This window comes from Ursus maritimus, unplaced genomic scaffold (assembly GCF_017311325.1).
Source record: "Ursus maritimus isolate PB19 unplaced genomic scaffold, ASM1731132v1 scaffold_24, whole genome shotgun sequence".
NCBI classification, from domain to species: Eukaryota; Metazoa; Chordata; class Mammalia; order Carnivora; family Ursidae; genus Ursus; species Ursus maritimus.
Window position 1 is genome coordinate 24,224,450 of NW_024424897.1, and position 16,592 is coordinate 24,241,041.

At 56.0% G+C, this 16,592-nt stretch overlaps 2 protein-coding genes across 6 annotated transcripts in view; one reads left to right on the plus strand and one right to left on the minus strand.

Moving 5' to 3' along the window:
* Positions 1-4,576: 4,576 nt before the first annotated feature.
* On the minus strand, positions 4,577-8,967 carry GNGT2 (G protein subunit gamma transducin 2). Of its 5 annotated transcripts, XM_040640788.1 has the most exons (6): positions 8,826-8,967; positions 8,416-8,573; positions 8,186-8,314; positions 7,285-7,395; positions 6,441-6,546; positions 4,577-6,129 (listed from the first exon to the last, which is right to left on the minus strand). In XM_040640788.1, the coding sequence occupies exons 5-6, from the start codon at positions 6,522-6,524 to the stop codon at positions 6,004-6,006; spliced, it is 210 nt and encodes a 69-aa protein (XP_040496722.1). In that variant the 5' UTR covers positions 6,525-6,546; positions 7,285-7,395; positions 8,186-8,314; positions 8,416-8,573; positions 8,826-8,967; the 3' UTR covers positions 4,577-6,003. The 5 variants fall into 5 exon arrangements, with proteins under 5 accessions (XP_040496722.1, XP_040496723.1, XP_040496721.1 ...); XM_040640789.1 differs by lacking the exon at positions 8,186-8,314 and having other exon boundaries at positions 8,482-8,573; XM_040640787.1 differs by lacking the exon at positions 8,186-8,314.
* The window catches only part of ABI3 (ABI family member 3), a 10,293-nt gene continuing 2,657 nt past the window's right edge, over positions 8,957-16,592 (plus strand). Inside the window, exons 1-5 of the mRNA XM_040640786.1 lie at positions 8,957-9,226; positions 13,458-13,625; positions 14,523-14,699; positions 16,036-16,121; positions 16,257-16,352. Of these exons, the coding sequence (XP_040496720.1) occupies positions 8,957-9,226; positions 13,458-13,625; positions 14,523-14,699; positions 16,036-16,121; positions 16,257-16,352 (797 nt within the window). The remainder of the gene's footprint in view (positions 9,227-13,457; positions 13,626-14,522; positions 14,700-16,035; positions 16,122-16,256; positions 16,353-16,592) is intronic.

Sequence of the window (16,592 nt, forward strand, 5' to 3'; positions counted from 1 at the left end):
GGGGCCACGGGGATGTTGAGAAACCCCTTCAGAGTTGCCTCCCCCACTCAGTTTCTAACCCTCAGAGATCCTGGAGGAGGGCAGGGAGTAGCTGGCTGGGGTATGTTGAACCCCACCTTAAACTCTGCTCCTGGGGCGCCTGGGTGGCTCAGTCGGTGAAGTGTCTGCCTTGGGCTCAGGTCATGATTCCAGGGTCAAGATCAGCAGGCTCGCTGCTCAGCGGGGTGTCTGCTTCCCCCCTCCCTCTGCCCCTCCCCCTGCTTGTGCTCTCTGGCTCTCTCTCAAATAAAGAAATAAAATCTAAAAAAAAAAAAAGAAAGAAAGGAAAAAAACTCTGCTCCTGATCTGGCCTTGTCCCCTGGGCTGGGAAAGAAAGAAACTTGAAGTCGTGTGAGACGTTTCCTTGCCATCCTGCCAACATTCAAGCAATCTCGAAGTCCTGAAAAGGGTACCTCTTCATCACCTCCCCTCTTCATCACCTCCCCAGTTCATCACCTCCTCTCCGTTCTTACTTCCCCAATTCCAGCCTGATCACATCTGAACATCTGCATCCCAGTGATTTCCCTTTTTCTGGGAACTGCGCTTCTCGGGGGGACCCAAAAGTCAGCAGGGAAGGGAATTCCTTCCTCTCTGATCCTGGGAAGCAATTAAGGTTCTGGTCAGATGATCAAGGTCTTAGAGACCAATCGAAGGACTGGAGACAAGGATATCTGGGGAGAGCTATGTGGCTGGTCGCGTTAGGGTGAGTTCAGAGATTGAACGTATTTAAGGATCATAGGTAGGTTTACCAGAAGGCTGCCCCTGCAGGAGAGGCTTATAACCCCCTGGACAGGGTGACCCCTGGGCTGACTGGCACTCATGAAACAAAGCAGCCAGCGAGGCAGGAACGGAGGTTATGCATAAGCGGAACAGTGAGGGCTTTCTTTCATCAAGGCCGGCACAGTTTTGCCAATGAACCAGCAACAGTGACAACCCCGAGCCGCTTATAAAATACCAGATCTCAAGGCAACCAGCCAGTTCTCTGGTGGCAGGTCAATGGAGGGGACAGACTCACTGGAACAGGACTTATTCAGGAATCGGATTTGTATTCCCTGCCCGCAATGTCTCTGTCAGTGCTACAATCTATGGACCCATGAAATGTCTTCTAGGTGGCCATGGTGTCCTAGACCATACTAGCTCCCACACAGAACCCCTTCCCTGGGGATGCCTGTGTGGCTCAGTCAGTTGAGTGTCTGACTTTGGCTCAGGTCACGACCTCAGGATCCTGAGTTTGGGCCCTGCGTGGGGCTCCCCTCTGAGCGTGGGACTCCCCACTCAGCTTGTCCCTCTGCCCCTCCCCCTCCTTGTTCTCTCTCTCAAATAAATAAAATCATTAAAAAAAAAAAAAAAGGATTTTATTGTGGCACCTGGGTGGCTCAGTCGTTAGGCGTCTGCCTTCGGCCCAGGGCATGATCCCAGGGTCCTGGGATCGAGCCCCACATCGGGCTCCCTTCTCCGCTGGAAAGCCTGCTTCTTCCTCTCCCACTCCCCCTGCTTGTGTTCCTCTCTCGCTGGCTGTCTCTCTCTCTGTCAAATAAATAAATAAAATCTTTAAAAAATAAAATAAAAAAGATTTTATTTATTTGAAAGAGAGACAGAGACAGTGCAAGCATGGCAGAGAGAGAGGGACAAGAAGACTCCCCACTGAGCAGGGAACCAGATGTGAGACTCGATCCCAGGACCCTGGGATCATGATCTGAGCTGAAGGCAGATGCTTAACAGACTAAACCACCCAGAGACCCTAATAAAATCTTTAAAAGAAGGAAGAGGAAGGGGAGGAGGAGGGGAAGGAGGAGGAGGTGGAGAGGGGGAGGAGGGGGAGGAGAAGAGGGGGAGGAGGGGGAGGAGAAGAAAAAGCCCTTCCCTGAAAAATAAGTAAGACACTAAGTGGAATGTGGGTCCTGGAACAGAACAATGACGCTAGTGAAACAGGGAAATCCAAGTTGAAGTCTGGAGTTTAGTTCATAGGATCTTCCCAATGTTAATTTCTTTCTTTCTTTTTTTTTTTAAGATTTTATTTATTTATTTGACAGAGAGAGACAGCAAGAGAGAACACAAGCAAGGGGAGTGTGAGAGGGAGAAGCAGGCTTCCCGCCGAGCAGGGAGCCCCACGCGGGGCTTGACACGGGGCTCGACTTGGGGCTCGATCCCAGGACCCTGGGATCAGGACCTGAGCCGAAGGCAGACGCTTAATGGCTGAGCCACCCAGGTGCCCTGATAATTTCTTAGAGTTACTACAAGTACGTGGTTATAAGAAACATTAACCTCCGGGGAAGCTGGGTGAGGGGATATGGGAACCCTGTGCACTAGCCTGCAACTCTTCTGTAAATCTAAGGCAAGGGGTAAATGCTGGCAGGATTTGCTGACCTCACCATGAGTCCATCATCTGGAAGCTGCTGGCTTTACAGAGCGAAGGACTAACCCGGCCAAGCCCTAGTGGGGTGCCAGCTGGGAAACACTTTGCAAGATGAGGTGCTGTCATCAACGGTGAGGCTGCTGCCCGAGCTCTGTAGTGAACCACCATCAACATAGTGCTTTTCTTTTGTGGGTCCGAACCCCCAGGATCTATGGGACAGGGGTGGGGACGGGCGGTTTAGATTACCCCCGCGACCCGCTCTCAGCATCACCACGCTCAGCCTCTGAACTGGCAGGTTAGGGCAGGCAAGGGGGGAATGTGGCCACCAGGGCACACAATAATTCCTTTGGGGGGAAGCTGAGCTTGCCCTCTGCCATTTGAGGCTCCTCTGGCACTAGGAAAACAGACAGAAGAGGGGTTCAGAGCACTGGGCTCATGACTGACTTGGAGGCTTAGGGGTCCTGTGATTGTTACCATACCTTGGGGTGAACAGGAAGGGTGTGGGAGGAGCCAACAGAACCCCCAAGCATCTCTGGGCGCCCTGCGATGAGAAAAGGAGAGCCACAGAAATGCCTTAGGAATAATGGTTGGAGTCCCCGCTGGGCCACAGTCCAACCAGCGCCATACTGCCTGGAGGTAGTCGAAGAAGGACTGAGTGGGAGGAAGAAGGAAGCCATAGCCACGTGGCCCGTAACCAGAGGGCTGTAGCCCATACCTGCTTTTCCTTTGTTTTCTTTTCTTTTTTTTTAATTTTATTTATTTCTCAGAGAGAGAGAGAAAGCACAAGCAGGGGGAGCAGCAGGGAGACGGAGAAGCAGGCTCCCCGTTGGGCAAGGAGCGCAATGCAGGACTCGATCCCAGAACCCTGAGATCATGACCTGCACCGAAGGCATGAACTTAACCGACCGAGCCACCCAGGCGCCCCTACCCTTCCCTTTTGAAAAAAAATAACAATTATTGTATTTAAGTCTTCTCTTTCTCATTCCTCTTCTTTTCCTTCTCAAGTATCATGAGATTGGCTGGGCCTAATTGAGGTTGCAGAACGGTGCGTTAAGGGTCGGGCTGGAATTTTCGGGAGAGAGTTGGGAGAGCAGTGGACACTTCCCAGGAGATCCTGGATTCTGCCCAGTGGCCCGTGACGTCCCCACGAGGCCCAGGGCCTGCCCTTGGGCTGGGGCCTGCAGAGCAGGGAGAGTGTGCAGCTCTGATCGGATCTCTGTATCAGGTTAGGTTATTCTCACATCCTCGCCTTCTATCTAGTCGTCTCCCAAGCCAGGAGCTCATCGTCCCTGACAACTCCTTCCCCTTCCCCCATCACTCAGCGAGATGTCAAGACCTGAAAACTTCGTTTCCCAAAGAACTCCTCAGCCCACCTCCTGCTCTGGACTTAAGACAGCCACTCCCCCGGTCTAATGATCCTCTCCTTAATTCTCTCTCCGCCTCCATTCTTTTCTCCTTTCAATCTCTAAAAAAGCCAGTTTCCTTCTAAATGCAAACATTGCCAACTCGCTCCCCGCAGAGGAAGGCGGATGACACAAAGACCCCCCTCCGCTCATCTCCAACCCCACCTCTCTAGCAGCGAATTCCAAAGGTCTTGGCCTTTCCCTGGACGGTCCCACCCCAACCCGGTTGGTGTTTGTATTCAAACCCTGGTTCCTGCATGTTTCCCTTCTCGTATCTATGCCTCTGCTTACACGGCCACTTCAACCAGATTGGCGTTGCATCGCCCGGTTACAACTTCAATGTGGAGGCTTTTACCGGTTCTCTCTCCCAGGACGCCCCTCACCCATTCGGCTGGGTTAGGCTGCCCTGCTATGGGGCCCCCTCACCTCCCCCACAGACCTTGCGCTGAATGCAATTGTATCACGTGAGTCCTTCTGATGAGGTCTTGGAATATAGGTGACGTTCAGTGGGGTGAGGTCCAGAACCAACGGCCAAGAAAGAATTCTTGAGAAGTCTTTGGTGCAAAATGGTGGTTTTATTAAAGCACGGGGCAGGACCCGTGGGCAGAAAGAGCTGCTGCCCCACGTTGTGAGGGGGACTGATTACATACCTGGGAGTTGGGGGTAAGGAAGAAGCGAGGTGTTTTCTTTTCTTTTTTTTTTTTTTAAGATTTTTATTTATTTATTTGACAGAGACAGCCAGCGAGAGAGGGAACACAGGCAGGGGGAGTGGGAGAGGAAGAAGCAGGCTCCCAGTGGAGAAGCCTGATGCGGGGCTCGATCCCAGAACGCTGGGATCACACCCTGAGCCGAAGGCAGACGCTTAACGACTGTGCTACCCAGGCACCCCAAGAAGCAAGGTTTTCGAAAGAATTTTTGTATGCTGAAGAGGACCTACAAGATATTGGAGGCCTTGCCACTGTCAAAGGAAGGTTGTTTTACCCTCTGGTAAAGCATTAACAGTAAGACCGTTGGGAGTTACCTTCTGGAAGTTAGGTTTTTGATGAAGAATGCTTTTTTTTTTTCTGGTAAATCACGGAAACATTTGTAAAGGGAGGTAGACTCTCTCTTGCTGGACTGTGCCATGGAGCCCGGAGGACTGTCACACAGATCCCACCCGAGAGGGGGGCTTTGGGAGGTCAGCTTGTGCTCTGTCCTTGGCTTGCCTTCTGCGCCCTCATCACTTCTGTGGCTCCATAAGACTGTAATCTCCTTGCTAACAGGCCCAGGAATCCGAGTCCTCCTTAGCGGGAGCCAGCCTCCCTCCTGCAGCCTCCTTCCTGTTCATCAAATCCTGTCCCTGGGCTGCTTCGTGCCTGTTCTGTTGCCTCGGGTGGAGACCACAGTTCTTCACTGAGCTCATGGGAGGCCCTTCAAGGCTTCAGGTATCTCCCTCTTTGGGCCTCTGTCTGCCCCGGCCCGGCCCACGGCCCACTGGCCTGCAACAGTTCACACCGACCTTGCCCGTGGCCCCGAGTGGGGGTCTGCCGTGTGCCCCACACCACCGATGGTCCTTTCTGTGGGGTAGACTTACTGCCTTAACTGCAAACTCTCTGCTCCGGCCCTGTTAGCCTTGCTCGTCTCCCTCCCTAGTGCCCAGCACAGAACCACACTCCGTATCATTAAATACATCGTGACACTGTGACTTCACAAACTCTTTGTCCTCAGGCCCTCTGGGGTGGTCTGAGTGACTAGGAGCAGGACCACAGGGTCAGACAGAAGATGGGGAAGAAGGGCCCCCCACTCTGGCCCTCACCCCAAACTACTCTGAATAGGAATGCTGTTTCCTAGGAAGAGTGGGGCGACCAACAGACGGGACGGCTCTGGGCTGGGTAAACGTCTCTAAGGATGCCGTCTGGGGTCTCAGGGTGTGGCCGGCTCTTTGGACCCCACCACACAAGTGCCTGCCGCTGAGCCAGAGAAGCTGTCCTCTGTCCTCGAGGGCCTCCACGGGGAGCCCGCAGGGACCGGGGAAGGTGGAGGGGAGGAGAGCTGAAGGGGGGAGTGGGGAATGGCTCTCCAGTGCCCGGGCCAGGTGTCTACTCCTGCGGTGGCCGAGAGAGGGTGAAGAGTCCCTGGGGTCCCTGAGTGTCCGCAGACACTCGGTTTCTGGTGAAGAGTGGGGCTGAGGAGGGACAGACTTCAGGGGACAGGGCTCCGGGGCCCTCAGCTTATCATACAACCGCCTTTCTCCTTGAAGGGGTTCTTGTCCTCAGGGACGCCTTTGAGGAGAGGGTCGTTTCCTGCTTCAGCCTCCACATAATCCTTGATTTCCTTTCCTGTCTTGGAAATCTGCGAGAGAACAAAGGGTAGTTCCAGGCCTTGTTTGTCTGTGGGGATCCGTGGTTTGCTCGGTCCAAGAAAACAGGTCCTGGACAGGGTGGGGACGGAGGCTGGAGGGGAGACAGAGAAAGGGACAGGCGGGGGTGGGGGGTGACTTCTTCCCTCCGAGGGGCGCCAGGCCAAGCACGCTGCGCCCTCCAGGCTGGAGAGGCCTCACCACCCCACTGCCTATCGCTTCCCCTTGCGGGGGGGGGGTCCCGGCTCCATGAGGACCCGGACGCGATGGAGAACAGGAGCAGGGAAGGGAAGAGAGGGCTCACTAGCATTCTTGGGTTCTTGACTTCCTTCTTCAGCTGTTCCACCTCCATCTTCAACAGCTCCTTCTCACTGAGGTCCTGGGCCATCCTGCCCCAGAGACACCTGCTCCTGGAAAGGGTTCCACAGCTGGGATCGCAAATTCCCCTGGGCTCCCCGCAGGGCCCTCCTGCACTCCCCACACCTCAACTTCCACCCTCCTCCCTGTCCAGCCCCTCACTTCAGGCCCCACTCATTCACACCATGGGTTCACTCCCACCCCCACCCCATCCTGAGTCCAGGTCTGGAAGAGAGGATGCCCCCGGGGTTAAGGGGGACGCACAGGCTCCGCCCTTGGGGAAGGATTTGTCTAGAAACAGGAATCAGAGCATGGAGAAGGGAGAGAAAAGAAGACTCTTTCAGGGAATAGGATTCGGGAAGCCAGGTTATTGTTCCACATAATGGTACAGGTAGACGTTTTCAGGAAACAGCAGGTCCTGCCAGGGGAGAGTGTACCCTAGTGGTTAAGAGGAAGGTTCTGGAGCCTGCCAGACTCCAGTTCTAATCCTGGTTCTGCCACTTCCAAGCTGTGAGGCTGAGGCAAGTCACTCAACCTCCTTGAATCTTAGTGTCCCCCTCTGCAAAATGGGTATAATAACAGTACCTACCTTGTACGATTTTTGTAAGTCCTGAGAAAATAATGCATATATAATATTTTACCCTCTGTGTGGCACATAATGAATATTATTATTATTATTACTGATATCATCATCATCGTCAGGACAGGGTTATCAGGAAGGCCTGCTGGGTGCCCAGCTTTCATAACTCTAAGGCTAAATCCCAACCCAGTGCAACCTCAGCCCCTCTCACCTGCCAAGAAAAGAGCGTGCACTTCAAGTCACTTGTCCCCGACTCAGGCAAGATGGTGTTTGAGCTCCCCAGCTCCTCAGCGGCTGAAAGTCTTCAGATAAAGCAGATGGTCTGAAAGCCAAAGTCTCTGATGCCTAAGCTGATCATGGGCTCAAGGTTCTAAGCCCATCCACCGGCCTGAGCCTCCAAGCCCTCCCTGCCCCTGGCGCAGACACCCTGCCCCCTACATCTGCCTTGTTCCTTTCGCTACCCCTCTGGCTTAGAGCCAGTTCTCACCCTCACCCCGACACGCTCCCTTCCCCGTGCCTTGTCTCCCAATCCCTCCCCTCTGCTACCTCTGAGCCGGCTCTGAGACTGTTCTTCTCAGTGAAGCAAGTCCTAGACCAGCTCCTAACCTCCCTCACCCAAGAAGCCGTTGTGTCTCCCACTGGAGCCCCACGGTTACCTCTTACAAGCTTCTTCTAGCTCAATCTTCCTTCGCTTATTCAATAAAAATGGACTCCTGGCTTAGGATGCAGGGCCTGCATACTTGGGGCCCTGGCCACCTCTAACGTCTGTGTCCATGCTTCTTGGCCTCCATGCCTCCTTCTGAGCCTTGAGTGGGGGTCTCCCTCAGCAATCGCTGAACACAGGGCCCGCATCCTGGTATTTCTCTTGGTTTCCTTCCAGGACCACCCAAGGCTATGCTGTTTAAGAGACACCTAGCTCCTGCTCAGGCTGACACCTGTCCCTTGGCAAGGGGACGCTCTGGAGAAGCAGATGCTTAAGAGATCAATACGGTATGGAAGGGATCCTCTCTTTGTTCTGTCTCTAGGTTGACAGGAGGGGCTCTGGAAGGGCCATGGAGGAGGCCTGGAGCCCACCGTGACTCCCCCCGCTCCAGGGTCTGAATCCCACTCACAGCTGGGAGCGCTGAGAATGTAAGATCGGCACCAGAGCCTGGAGGTTTCTCATGCAACTCTCCTGTAAATGCAGGATGGACAGCACAGACCTCTAGACGCCAGCTCGGTGCTCTGTCCTCCGCAGCTTCCTAAAACCGACCAGTTAAGCTGGAACTTGAACCCGATGCTTCCCAAAGCCAATTCCTTCCTGTTGTCTAATCCGAATCCCTCAGGCCACAGCTGGGCTTACCTCCGTGGGGCACAGAGCATGTGCACCAGGGCCCCTTCACACACAGCCCTTCCGAGGCTGGCTCACCCTGCTCAGGGGCCTCTGGATGTGTCTTCCTGGTGTCTGGGCTGATTCCTCTCGCTGCCGCGTTGGCCGGTTTCCATCGTGGCTGCGCCACCCTGTAGCCCCCGGCATGACTGGTCTCCATATCCCACCCACCGTCCACTCCCCGGGCCCTTGGTGACTCATCCCTGAGCTTCCCAAGGAAGCCCCCACCCTCTGTCCTTCCTCCCCTTCCATGAGTGGAAAATCCACCCCCCCCCACCCAGAGCAGGCCAGCCCCCTTCCTCCTCAGTCTCCCACCCCATCCCCCCCCCCCACCGCCAAACAGTTTCCTCTGCAGGCCTAGGGAGCAATCACAGCGCCCCGACCTTGGCTTCCTCTGCTGGGAGGGATTGGGGGGCTGGGCCCCCAGGGGGGCCCCTGGCTTCCCCCTTCCTCCGGGCAAGGGGCAGAGAGGCGCAGGCCCAGGGAGCGGAGACTGACTTCCTCTTGTCCCGGAATGAGCCTGCCTGCCCTTTGCAAGCAGGTTTGGGTCTCTCACGGAGAGGAAACCAAAAGCGGTGAGGGGGGGCAGGCAGAGCAACCAATCAAGAGCAGGGTGAGGCACAAAAACCAGCGGGCTCCCTGGGGAGCCAGCCAGAGGCGGGGGGCCATGGCCGAGCTGCAGCAGCTGCAGGAGTTCGAGATCCCCACGGGCCGGGAAGCTCTGCGGGGCAACCACAGCTCCCTGCTGCGGGTCGCCGACTACTGCGTGGACAACTACGTGCAGGTAGGCGGAGCGGGCACCCGCCCCGACCCCCGGGGCCCCCTGGAGTCCACCTCGCAGGCAGGACCGGGGGAGCCATCCTGACAGGTGCTCGTCCTTGGCCCCGCTGGGAAATCCTCCACCCCAGGCCTCGGATTCATGCCGGTCTCCCCCAGCTTCAGCCCTGACCCCATGCTCCCCAGCCCCAGCGCGCCCCATCCCTGTCCCGGAGCCGCAGAGATGCCCAGGCAGGCAGCACTGTTCCGTCCTGTTAGCAGGCCTCACCCTGCATTCGACTCCCTCCTGCGTCCCGCTCAGATCCGGAGGCCCAGACTTGTCCTGACATAAATGCTGGCATTTTTATTCCGTTTGCAGGCTGAGTCTAGGTGAGACTTCAGAACTTCCCGAACAGTGTCGTGAACTTGAGAGGGACCAAGGAGAGAATCCCTTCCCTGATAGTCGAGCGAGAGTGGAGGGACATCAGCCTAGGCTGGGTCTGGCGCAGAGGCAGGGGGATGGACAGCATGACTGCCGGGAGCAGTCCACCAGCAAAAGATGACAGTCGTGGCATTTTAGAGCAGTCTCCTAAATTGGGTCGTTGTTCTAGGCCCACGAACACGGATTCCCGGATCAAGGGAAGAGGGGCGAGGGAAACTTAGCAATGATTGAGCACCTCTGTTTTTTTCATTAATCCTCATAACCACCTTATGAGACAAGTAATATTATTCCTCTTTCATGGATGAAGAACCAGCAGCTCAGGGAGGCAAGGTGACTTGTCCAAGGTCACACAGCTTGGCTGTGGCAGAGCTGAGCATCGGCCTCCTGACTTCTGAAGCCGGCCTTTCTCCTCCCCACCTTTCCCCTTCCCTGACATGCCGACTTAAGGACAGTTTCTTTGCACTGGCTGGCCCGGGGGCCTCCTGGCTCAGGAGAAGTGTTGAAAAAAAAAAGAATGAAAGTAGCAAGTGCTTATGGGAAAATGGCAGATTAAAGAGAGTCAGGGATGATACCAGGGAGAACGCTCTGCACCCTTCCTTTGGGCAGGCGTGTTGTCCTCACTTGGCTTCTTTTAGTCCTCCCCCCAGTCCTGAGAGGGGAGAACCACTCCCACTCCACAGCCAGGAGGCTGAGGTTCGGAAAGATTGACTCGCTTTCCCAAGGTCTCTAAGCTGGTGGCAGAATCTGGATTCGAACCCAGAACTCTGACTCCCGAGCCCACTGCCAAACCTCTCGCTGAATCATTGCTGTGAATGTAGATGTGTAGATGTTGAGTGACCCGCTCGTGGATGAGACGGACTGTGGCTTGTAAACCAGCCCGGGTCTCGGGTGCAGGAAGGCAGGCTCCTCCTATGGACCGGGAGAGAAGTGGTTCTGCGCGTTCCTTCAGAAACCTCTGCACACCTCCAGGCTCTGCCAGATGGGTTCTCGTTTGTCATATACACAGTGTGCACACAGGATTTGGGGTCCCAAAGACCTGGGTCCGATGTCCAACTCAGCCAGCTAGCAACTACAGGACCCATGGCAAGGTGACCCTCTGATTCTTACACCTTTTTTTCACAGGGGTCACATGGGTTAAATGTGAGAACGTGTGAAAGCACTTAGTCCAGTGCCTGTCCCTTAGGAGGGCAGGATGCATGGAAACTATTACCATCACCGTCATCACCATCATCATCCTCCTTCGGAAGGATGAAAGGCACACAGAGATAATGAAAGTCAATTCTAGGGAGGCGAAGCGGCCCTTGCAAAACACCCAGGGCATCGAAAGCCCTGCCCCGGGTCAGAGTCCTGGGGCTCCTGCTTCCTTCATGCAGAACACTAACTAATTGACCTTAGTTACCTTTCTCGGCCTCCCTGAAGATCCCGCTCTGGGGAGCAAGTGCCTGCGAAGGGTTTGGGTGACTTCTCAGCACCGCCCTTAAACAAGGCCTGGTTCCCACGCCCTCCGCCCCTCCCCCACCCCTCCCTCCACCCCAACCAGGTGTCAGGAAACTCATGGGGAATGGGGGGAGGGCAGGCTGGGGTCGGCTGCAGAGTTCTCCTCCGTCAGAGTCCACTGAGTTTACAGACAAGGTACTTTGCATGATGAATAAGCAGTCAACCATGACGATGGATCTCACACCTTTGTACCTCCGGACCGAACTTTGTGCCAAGCCCCAAACCGGGGGTCAGTAGGTATCCGGCTCCAGCCTCCCAGAGCAGGGCCCAAGCAGACATTTTCCTGTCTGGGCTGACAGTTCCACACGGCAGGCCAAGCATGGGACAGTGCCGGCGAGGGGAGCTGGGAAATGTGGGTACAGGCCGAGGGAGGAGTAGTCAGCGCTCTGTTCTGGGCTGTCGTTCCCTCACCTGTGAAAGAAAGGTCTTGAGCTAGAACAAGACCTGTTCTCCTTGATTTCTTTGCCTTTTCAAGGCTCTTGGTTACATATGCTGATGAGATGTAAATTGCACGCAAATGAGCATCTAGCTGTTGAACAGAAAGGCAGGGAAGGGCTGCCCAGAAGGTTCTGGGCCTGCCCTTTGACTTCAGCCTGGCTCAGGCTCCGTTGGAGCCCTGCTCTGAGAGGTTCCAGGTCTCCTTTCTGTTGACAGGCCTTGGGGAGCACCCAGGGGTCTTTAGCAAGGAGACTGCGTGGTGCAGCCTTGTCTGTCCGTGCATGGGCCTGGCCCAGACTTGTCCTGGACTCACCCCTACCCCCTAGAAGGCTCCAGGCTAAATGGCAGCAGCTCCTCATCTGAGATGAGGAAGCTGCCTGGGGAACCAAATGACGGGAGGAGTTTTGCTCTAGCCCCACGGTCTCATCTGGAACTGGAAAAAAAAAAAAAAACCCTCTTCTGTCTTCAGCTATTCCCTGTCCACCCTTCCAGCGCTGACTGCCAGTGTGCCTCTGGCCACACCTGGCACAGGGCCTGGCAGGCAGTAAGGAGATGCCCGGCAAGGGTTTGGGTTCACATTCAATTCATGAATTAACTCACAAATGTATATTTATTAAATATCGTCTGTGTGTTGGGCACTATTCCAGGGTAGGATACAGAATAAGACAGACAGGCTCTCTGCTCTCACAGTGCTTACATTTTAGTATATGGGGGAAACAGATAATGAAATAAATAGATAAAGAATTCCTGATGGATAGTGTTAAGTGCTATGAGGAAAAGAGAACAGGGTAAATATGGTAGAGAGTCAAAATAGAAGTAGGCTACGAGAATCTTAAGGTGGTGGTGAAATGTGTCTCTGAGGAGCTGAGACTTAATAATAAGGATTCTAGAAAGAAATAATGGCAAGTGCAAAGGTCCTGAGGTAGAAACAGTCTTAGCTTGATCTGGGAACAGGGACCTAATGGCTAATGTGCCTGGAGGGGAGCAAGTGGAAGGGAGTGGTAGGAGAGAGCCGAGAGAGAAAAGCAGAGCCAGCCTTGTGGGGCCCCATATAGGCCATGGCTGGAAGTCTGGATTATATTCTCGGTGTATTGGGAAGCTACTGGAGGGAATGAATGAAGTCACTCTTCTCTGGGCCTCAATTTCCTTATCTATAAAGTGGACTCGATCATTGGTTCCTAAACACCACCCTGCAGACTGGAGAAAGACCGCACAAGGGCCACCTGGGGAGCTTTTAAAGGCACAGATTCATCGACATCACTCCCAGGGTTCCGGTTAGAAGGAATGGGATAGCCGGCCTGATGTCGATCGGTTGGTTTTTAAGTTTGAAAGTACTGCCTTCCGGGATGCCTGGGTGGCTCAGTTGCTAAGCGTCTGCCTTCAGCTCAGGGCGTGATCCTGGGGTTCTGGGATCGAGCCCCACATCAGGCTCCATGTTCTTCTGGGAGCCTGCTTCTTCCTCTCCCACTGCCCCTGCTTGTGTTCCCTCCCTCACTGGCTCTCTCTCTCTCTCTGTCAAATAAATAAATAGATAAAATCTTTAAAAAAAAAAAGAAAGAAAGAAAGTACTGCCTTCCTTTTTCCTTTCTACTATTCATTCCCAAAGGTCCTCTCGATGTCGTGGGATCAGTCCTCAATCTGACTCTTCGAGAAGGGAGATCTTTCCCTCCCCTTGTACGCATTCCTCAGGGCAGTAGATTTGCTCTCCTCATGTCCCCAAGTCCCTCTTACTACAACATCATTCTCACAGAAGCCCCATCAAACATCTAGAGTTACCGCTTTCTCCCGGTTCAGCGCCCACGTTCTCCCTCTCCTATCCTACCCATCCAGCCAAGGATCCAGGGGAAGGGGCCGGCCTCCGACCAGAGCTGTGTTTTTTCAGGCCACAGACAAGCGGAAGGCGCTGGAAGAGACCATGGCCTTTACCACCCAGGCACTGGCCAGCGTGGCCTACCAAGTCGGCAGTCTGGCCGGACACACTCTGCGTATGCTGGACCTGCAGGCGGCCTCCCTGCGGCAGGTGGAGGCCCGGGTGAACACGCTGGGCCAGGTAAAGGTCGTGGGAGGGCTTCTGGTGCTGGCCCCCAAGTCTTCGGCCCCACTCGGACATGTTCTCCTTTCGGACTTCTATCTGAATTCTGTCCTGCACGGTAGCAAGCAGGGTTTACCAACCACGGGGGTTGCCGAGCACAGAAAAAGGCAAGTGGATCTTGTTTCCAGCTAAACACAGGCAGTGACTTCCTAAGTGTCCTCGTCCCTGAGTGTTTGCTTGGCAAGGCCATCGGCAGGCCTGAAAGCACCATGCCGTGCCCCCCCGCCCATCTGGCACACACGCCCTCCTCCTTCCTTCCTGGAGCCTTGGCTGAGGAATCGCCCCACCAAACACGTGCACACACACGCTGACACACCAGCATGGCCCATGTATCACCCGCATGTGCCCTGTGGGCTGTGCCTTCTCTCACCCCAGCAGACCCGAGTGAGTCCCCACCCTCTGGGTGTTGTGAGTTTCCCCACAGAACATTCCGAGAGGAAGTGAATTCACTTCTCTGTCCCCCCAAGAGAGCCGGTCGCTCCAGCCACGATGCTCCAAGCTCTGCCACAACCACGTTATCCACCAGCTCCGCTTCCGAGCCAGCCCGGGGCTCCAGTCTCTTCCCAGCAGCCCCAGGGGTGCTGTGTTTTCTCTTTTCCTCTGGTTCCTGCTCAGCTAATAATAACCCTCATTCTCTTCCATCAGGAAGTTGCTCCAAAGTGGCTCCGTCCTCCCCTGGCGACTCTTTTCCCAAATGCCCTGTGACCCTGGGGGACAGCGTTTACTCTTTCTCTGGACCTCATGGCCTCCCTTGGCCCCTGCCCCCACCCCAAAGTCTCTATCCTCTTCCTCCCGTAAGAGGAAGGGCACGGTACAGAGACTGCCCCACTGTCCCCTCCAACCCTGTCGTGGCAGATGGTGAATATGCACTTGGAGAAAGTGGCCCGGAGGGAGATCGGCACCTTGGCCACCGTCCAGCGGCTGCCCCCCGGCCAGAAAATCATCGCCCCCGACAGCCTCCCTCCCCTCACGCCCTACTACAGGAAACCCCTCAACTTTGGCTGCCTGGATGACATTGGCCATGGGATCAAGGTAGAGAGAGGGCCCCTCCTCTTTTCCGCAACTCATCCTCTCCTTTTCATGGCTCCCTTGTCCCCAGGCCCCCAGTTCTCGTCCACAGCCACGTTCCCGTCCCAACCTGCCTCCTTCGTCTTTCTTCACTCCCTGAAGCCATCACCCTAAGTGGACCCCCTCCTCTCCAAGTCTCCCTCCTTAAAAGTCCTTCCTGATTCCTCCCTCCACAACTGGCCTTTAGCCTGTCCTCAGATGCCGCTGAGGGTGCATCCGAGCACCCCCTTCCGTGGGGGCTGGGTGTGTGCGAAGGGGAAGAGGGGGAAGGGAGGTGTCAGGGTGTGCATGAGAATGGCTCCCCAGCCACATGAGAACGGCAACTTCCTCTGTCTGGAGGTTTGAGGTCACCGCGCTGAGCCCTCAGCCCAGAGCCGCTTGCTTTTGGGCGGGAATGGGGGTGGGGTGGGGGATGCAGCCACTCAAAGGGGGGGCGCTGGTGAAGATGGGGGAGCATGACACTGCCATTTCCTTCTCGGCTCATCTCCCCAGACGTGGGAGAGGACACACCCCCGACCCCATTTCATCCCAGCTCCTGCATGCCAACGTTCCAGGTTAGACTAAAGCACTCCTAGGTCTAAACGACCCCAGGAAACCCTTCCCATCCCGCAACATCCAGACTACACTCCCTCCTTCGGGCACCAGGCCTCCCCATTTCTATTCTTTATGACTCAGCCCTGGGCCCTGTTGTCTCGCCTCGTGGAGTGTAGCAGAGCACGGCATTTCCCGTGTCCCTACGCCTGGGGACACCCCACTAGTAACAGAGGCGCTCCCTTGCCTGTGGCCTTCGAGCCATTCGAGCATTTTAAATGCTCTCCCCTCTCTGTCCTGAGCTTCCCCTAACTGGTTAGGTAGGCCCATCAAAATGACAGGTGGGATATTTCTAAGTGTGATGGTCCTCTCCCCCCTCTCCGCTCCTCCCCCCTCCTCAGCCCCGCGTTGGGCTTTGGGTCTATCAGAATTAGAGACCGCCAAGCTGGCCACTGAGATGCTTTGGGGGCGAGGTACGGATGCTAGGCTGTGCGGAGGAAGTGGCCTCAGACCGTGTCTGCTTCAGGTTCCCGTCGGGCCTGTGGCCTGCGGACCAGAGGCCCAGGGCCCAGGAGGCAGCAGGAGGGGGTGGCGGTCGGGTGGAGTGGGAGAGGGGGCTGGGAAGTGGAAGTGGGAACTTGCTGTCCCCGCGCTCTCCCTCCCAGTTCGCGGCCGCCTCTCCCTCGTTTCCTTTCTGGGACCGGGCGAGGGGGGGGGTACTGGCTGGGGAGCCCGTAGACATCAGCCCCGCCCCTTGCGCCCCCCGCAGGATCTGACCACGCAGCTGTCGCGGACCGGGACCCTCTCGCGAAAGAGCATCAAGGCGCCTGCCACACCGGCCTCCGCCACCCTGGGGTGAGGCCTAGCGATCCCGAAACTCTCCGCCCCCACCCTCAGCGCCGAGAGGCCGAACTTCCTCCTCCCCGCACCTGACCCCGGCTCGCCAAAGCCTTCCTTCCCCCCACTGACGACACCCCTCCCCCCCTTCAGGAGGCCACCGCGGATCCCCGAGCCGGTGCAGCTCCCCGTGGTGCCCGAGGGCAAGCTCTCCGCCGCCTCATCGGCCTCTTCCCTGGCCTCGGCAGGGTGAGTCCCACGAGTCCAAGTGGGGGTTGGAGGGGGCCTCCTGCCAGTTGTCAGAGTGCCTGCTAGGATGGGGAGGACCCTCCTCACAGGCCTGGGGCTCACGACTGAAGGGGCGGGGCCGGTGGGGGGATGCCGAGTTAGGGAAGGTGCCCCCCAACCTAGCCGAGCCCCGCTTTCTGTCTTCAGCAGCGCCGAAGGTGTCGGTGGGGTCTCCACAACCAAGGGGCAGGCAGCACCCCC

What these genes read in the sequence shown, in the direction of transcription:
- GNGT2 (XM_040640789.1), bottom strand. Translation starts at nt 6,524, where the DNA reads ATGGCCCAGGACCTCAGTGAGAAGGAGCTGTTGAAGATGGAGGTGGAA. An exon ending in TCAAGAACCCAAGAATGCTA is followed by an intron (nt 6,130 to 6,440) that starts GTGAGCCCTCTC and finishes GTTCTCTCGCAG; the next exon opens with ATTTCCAAGACAGGAAAGGA.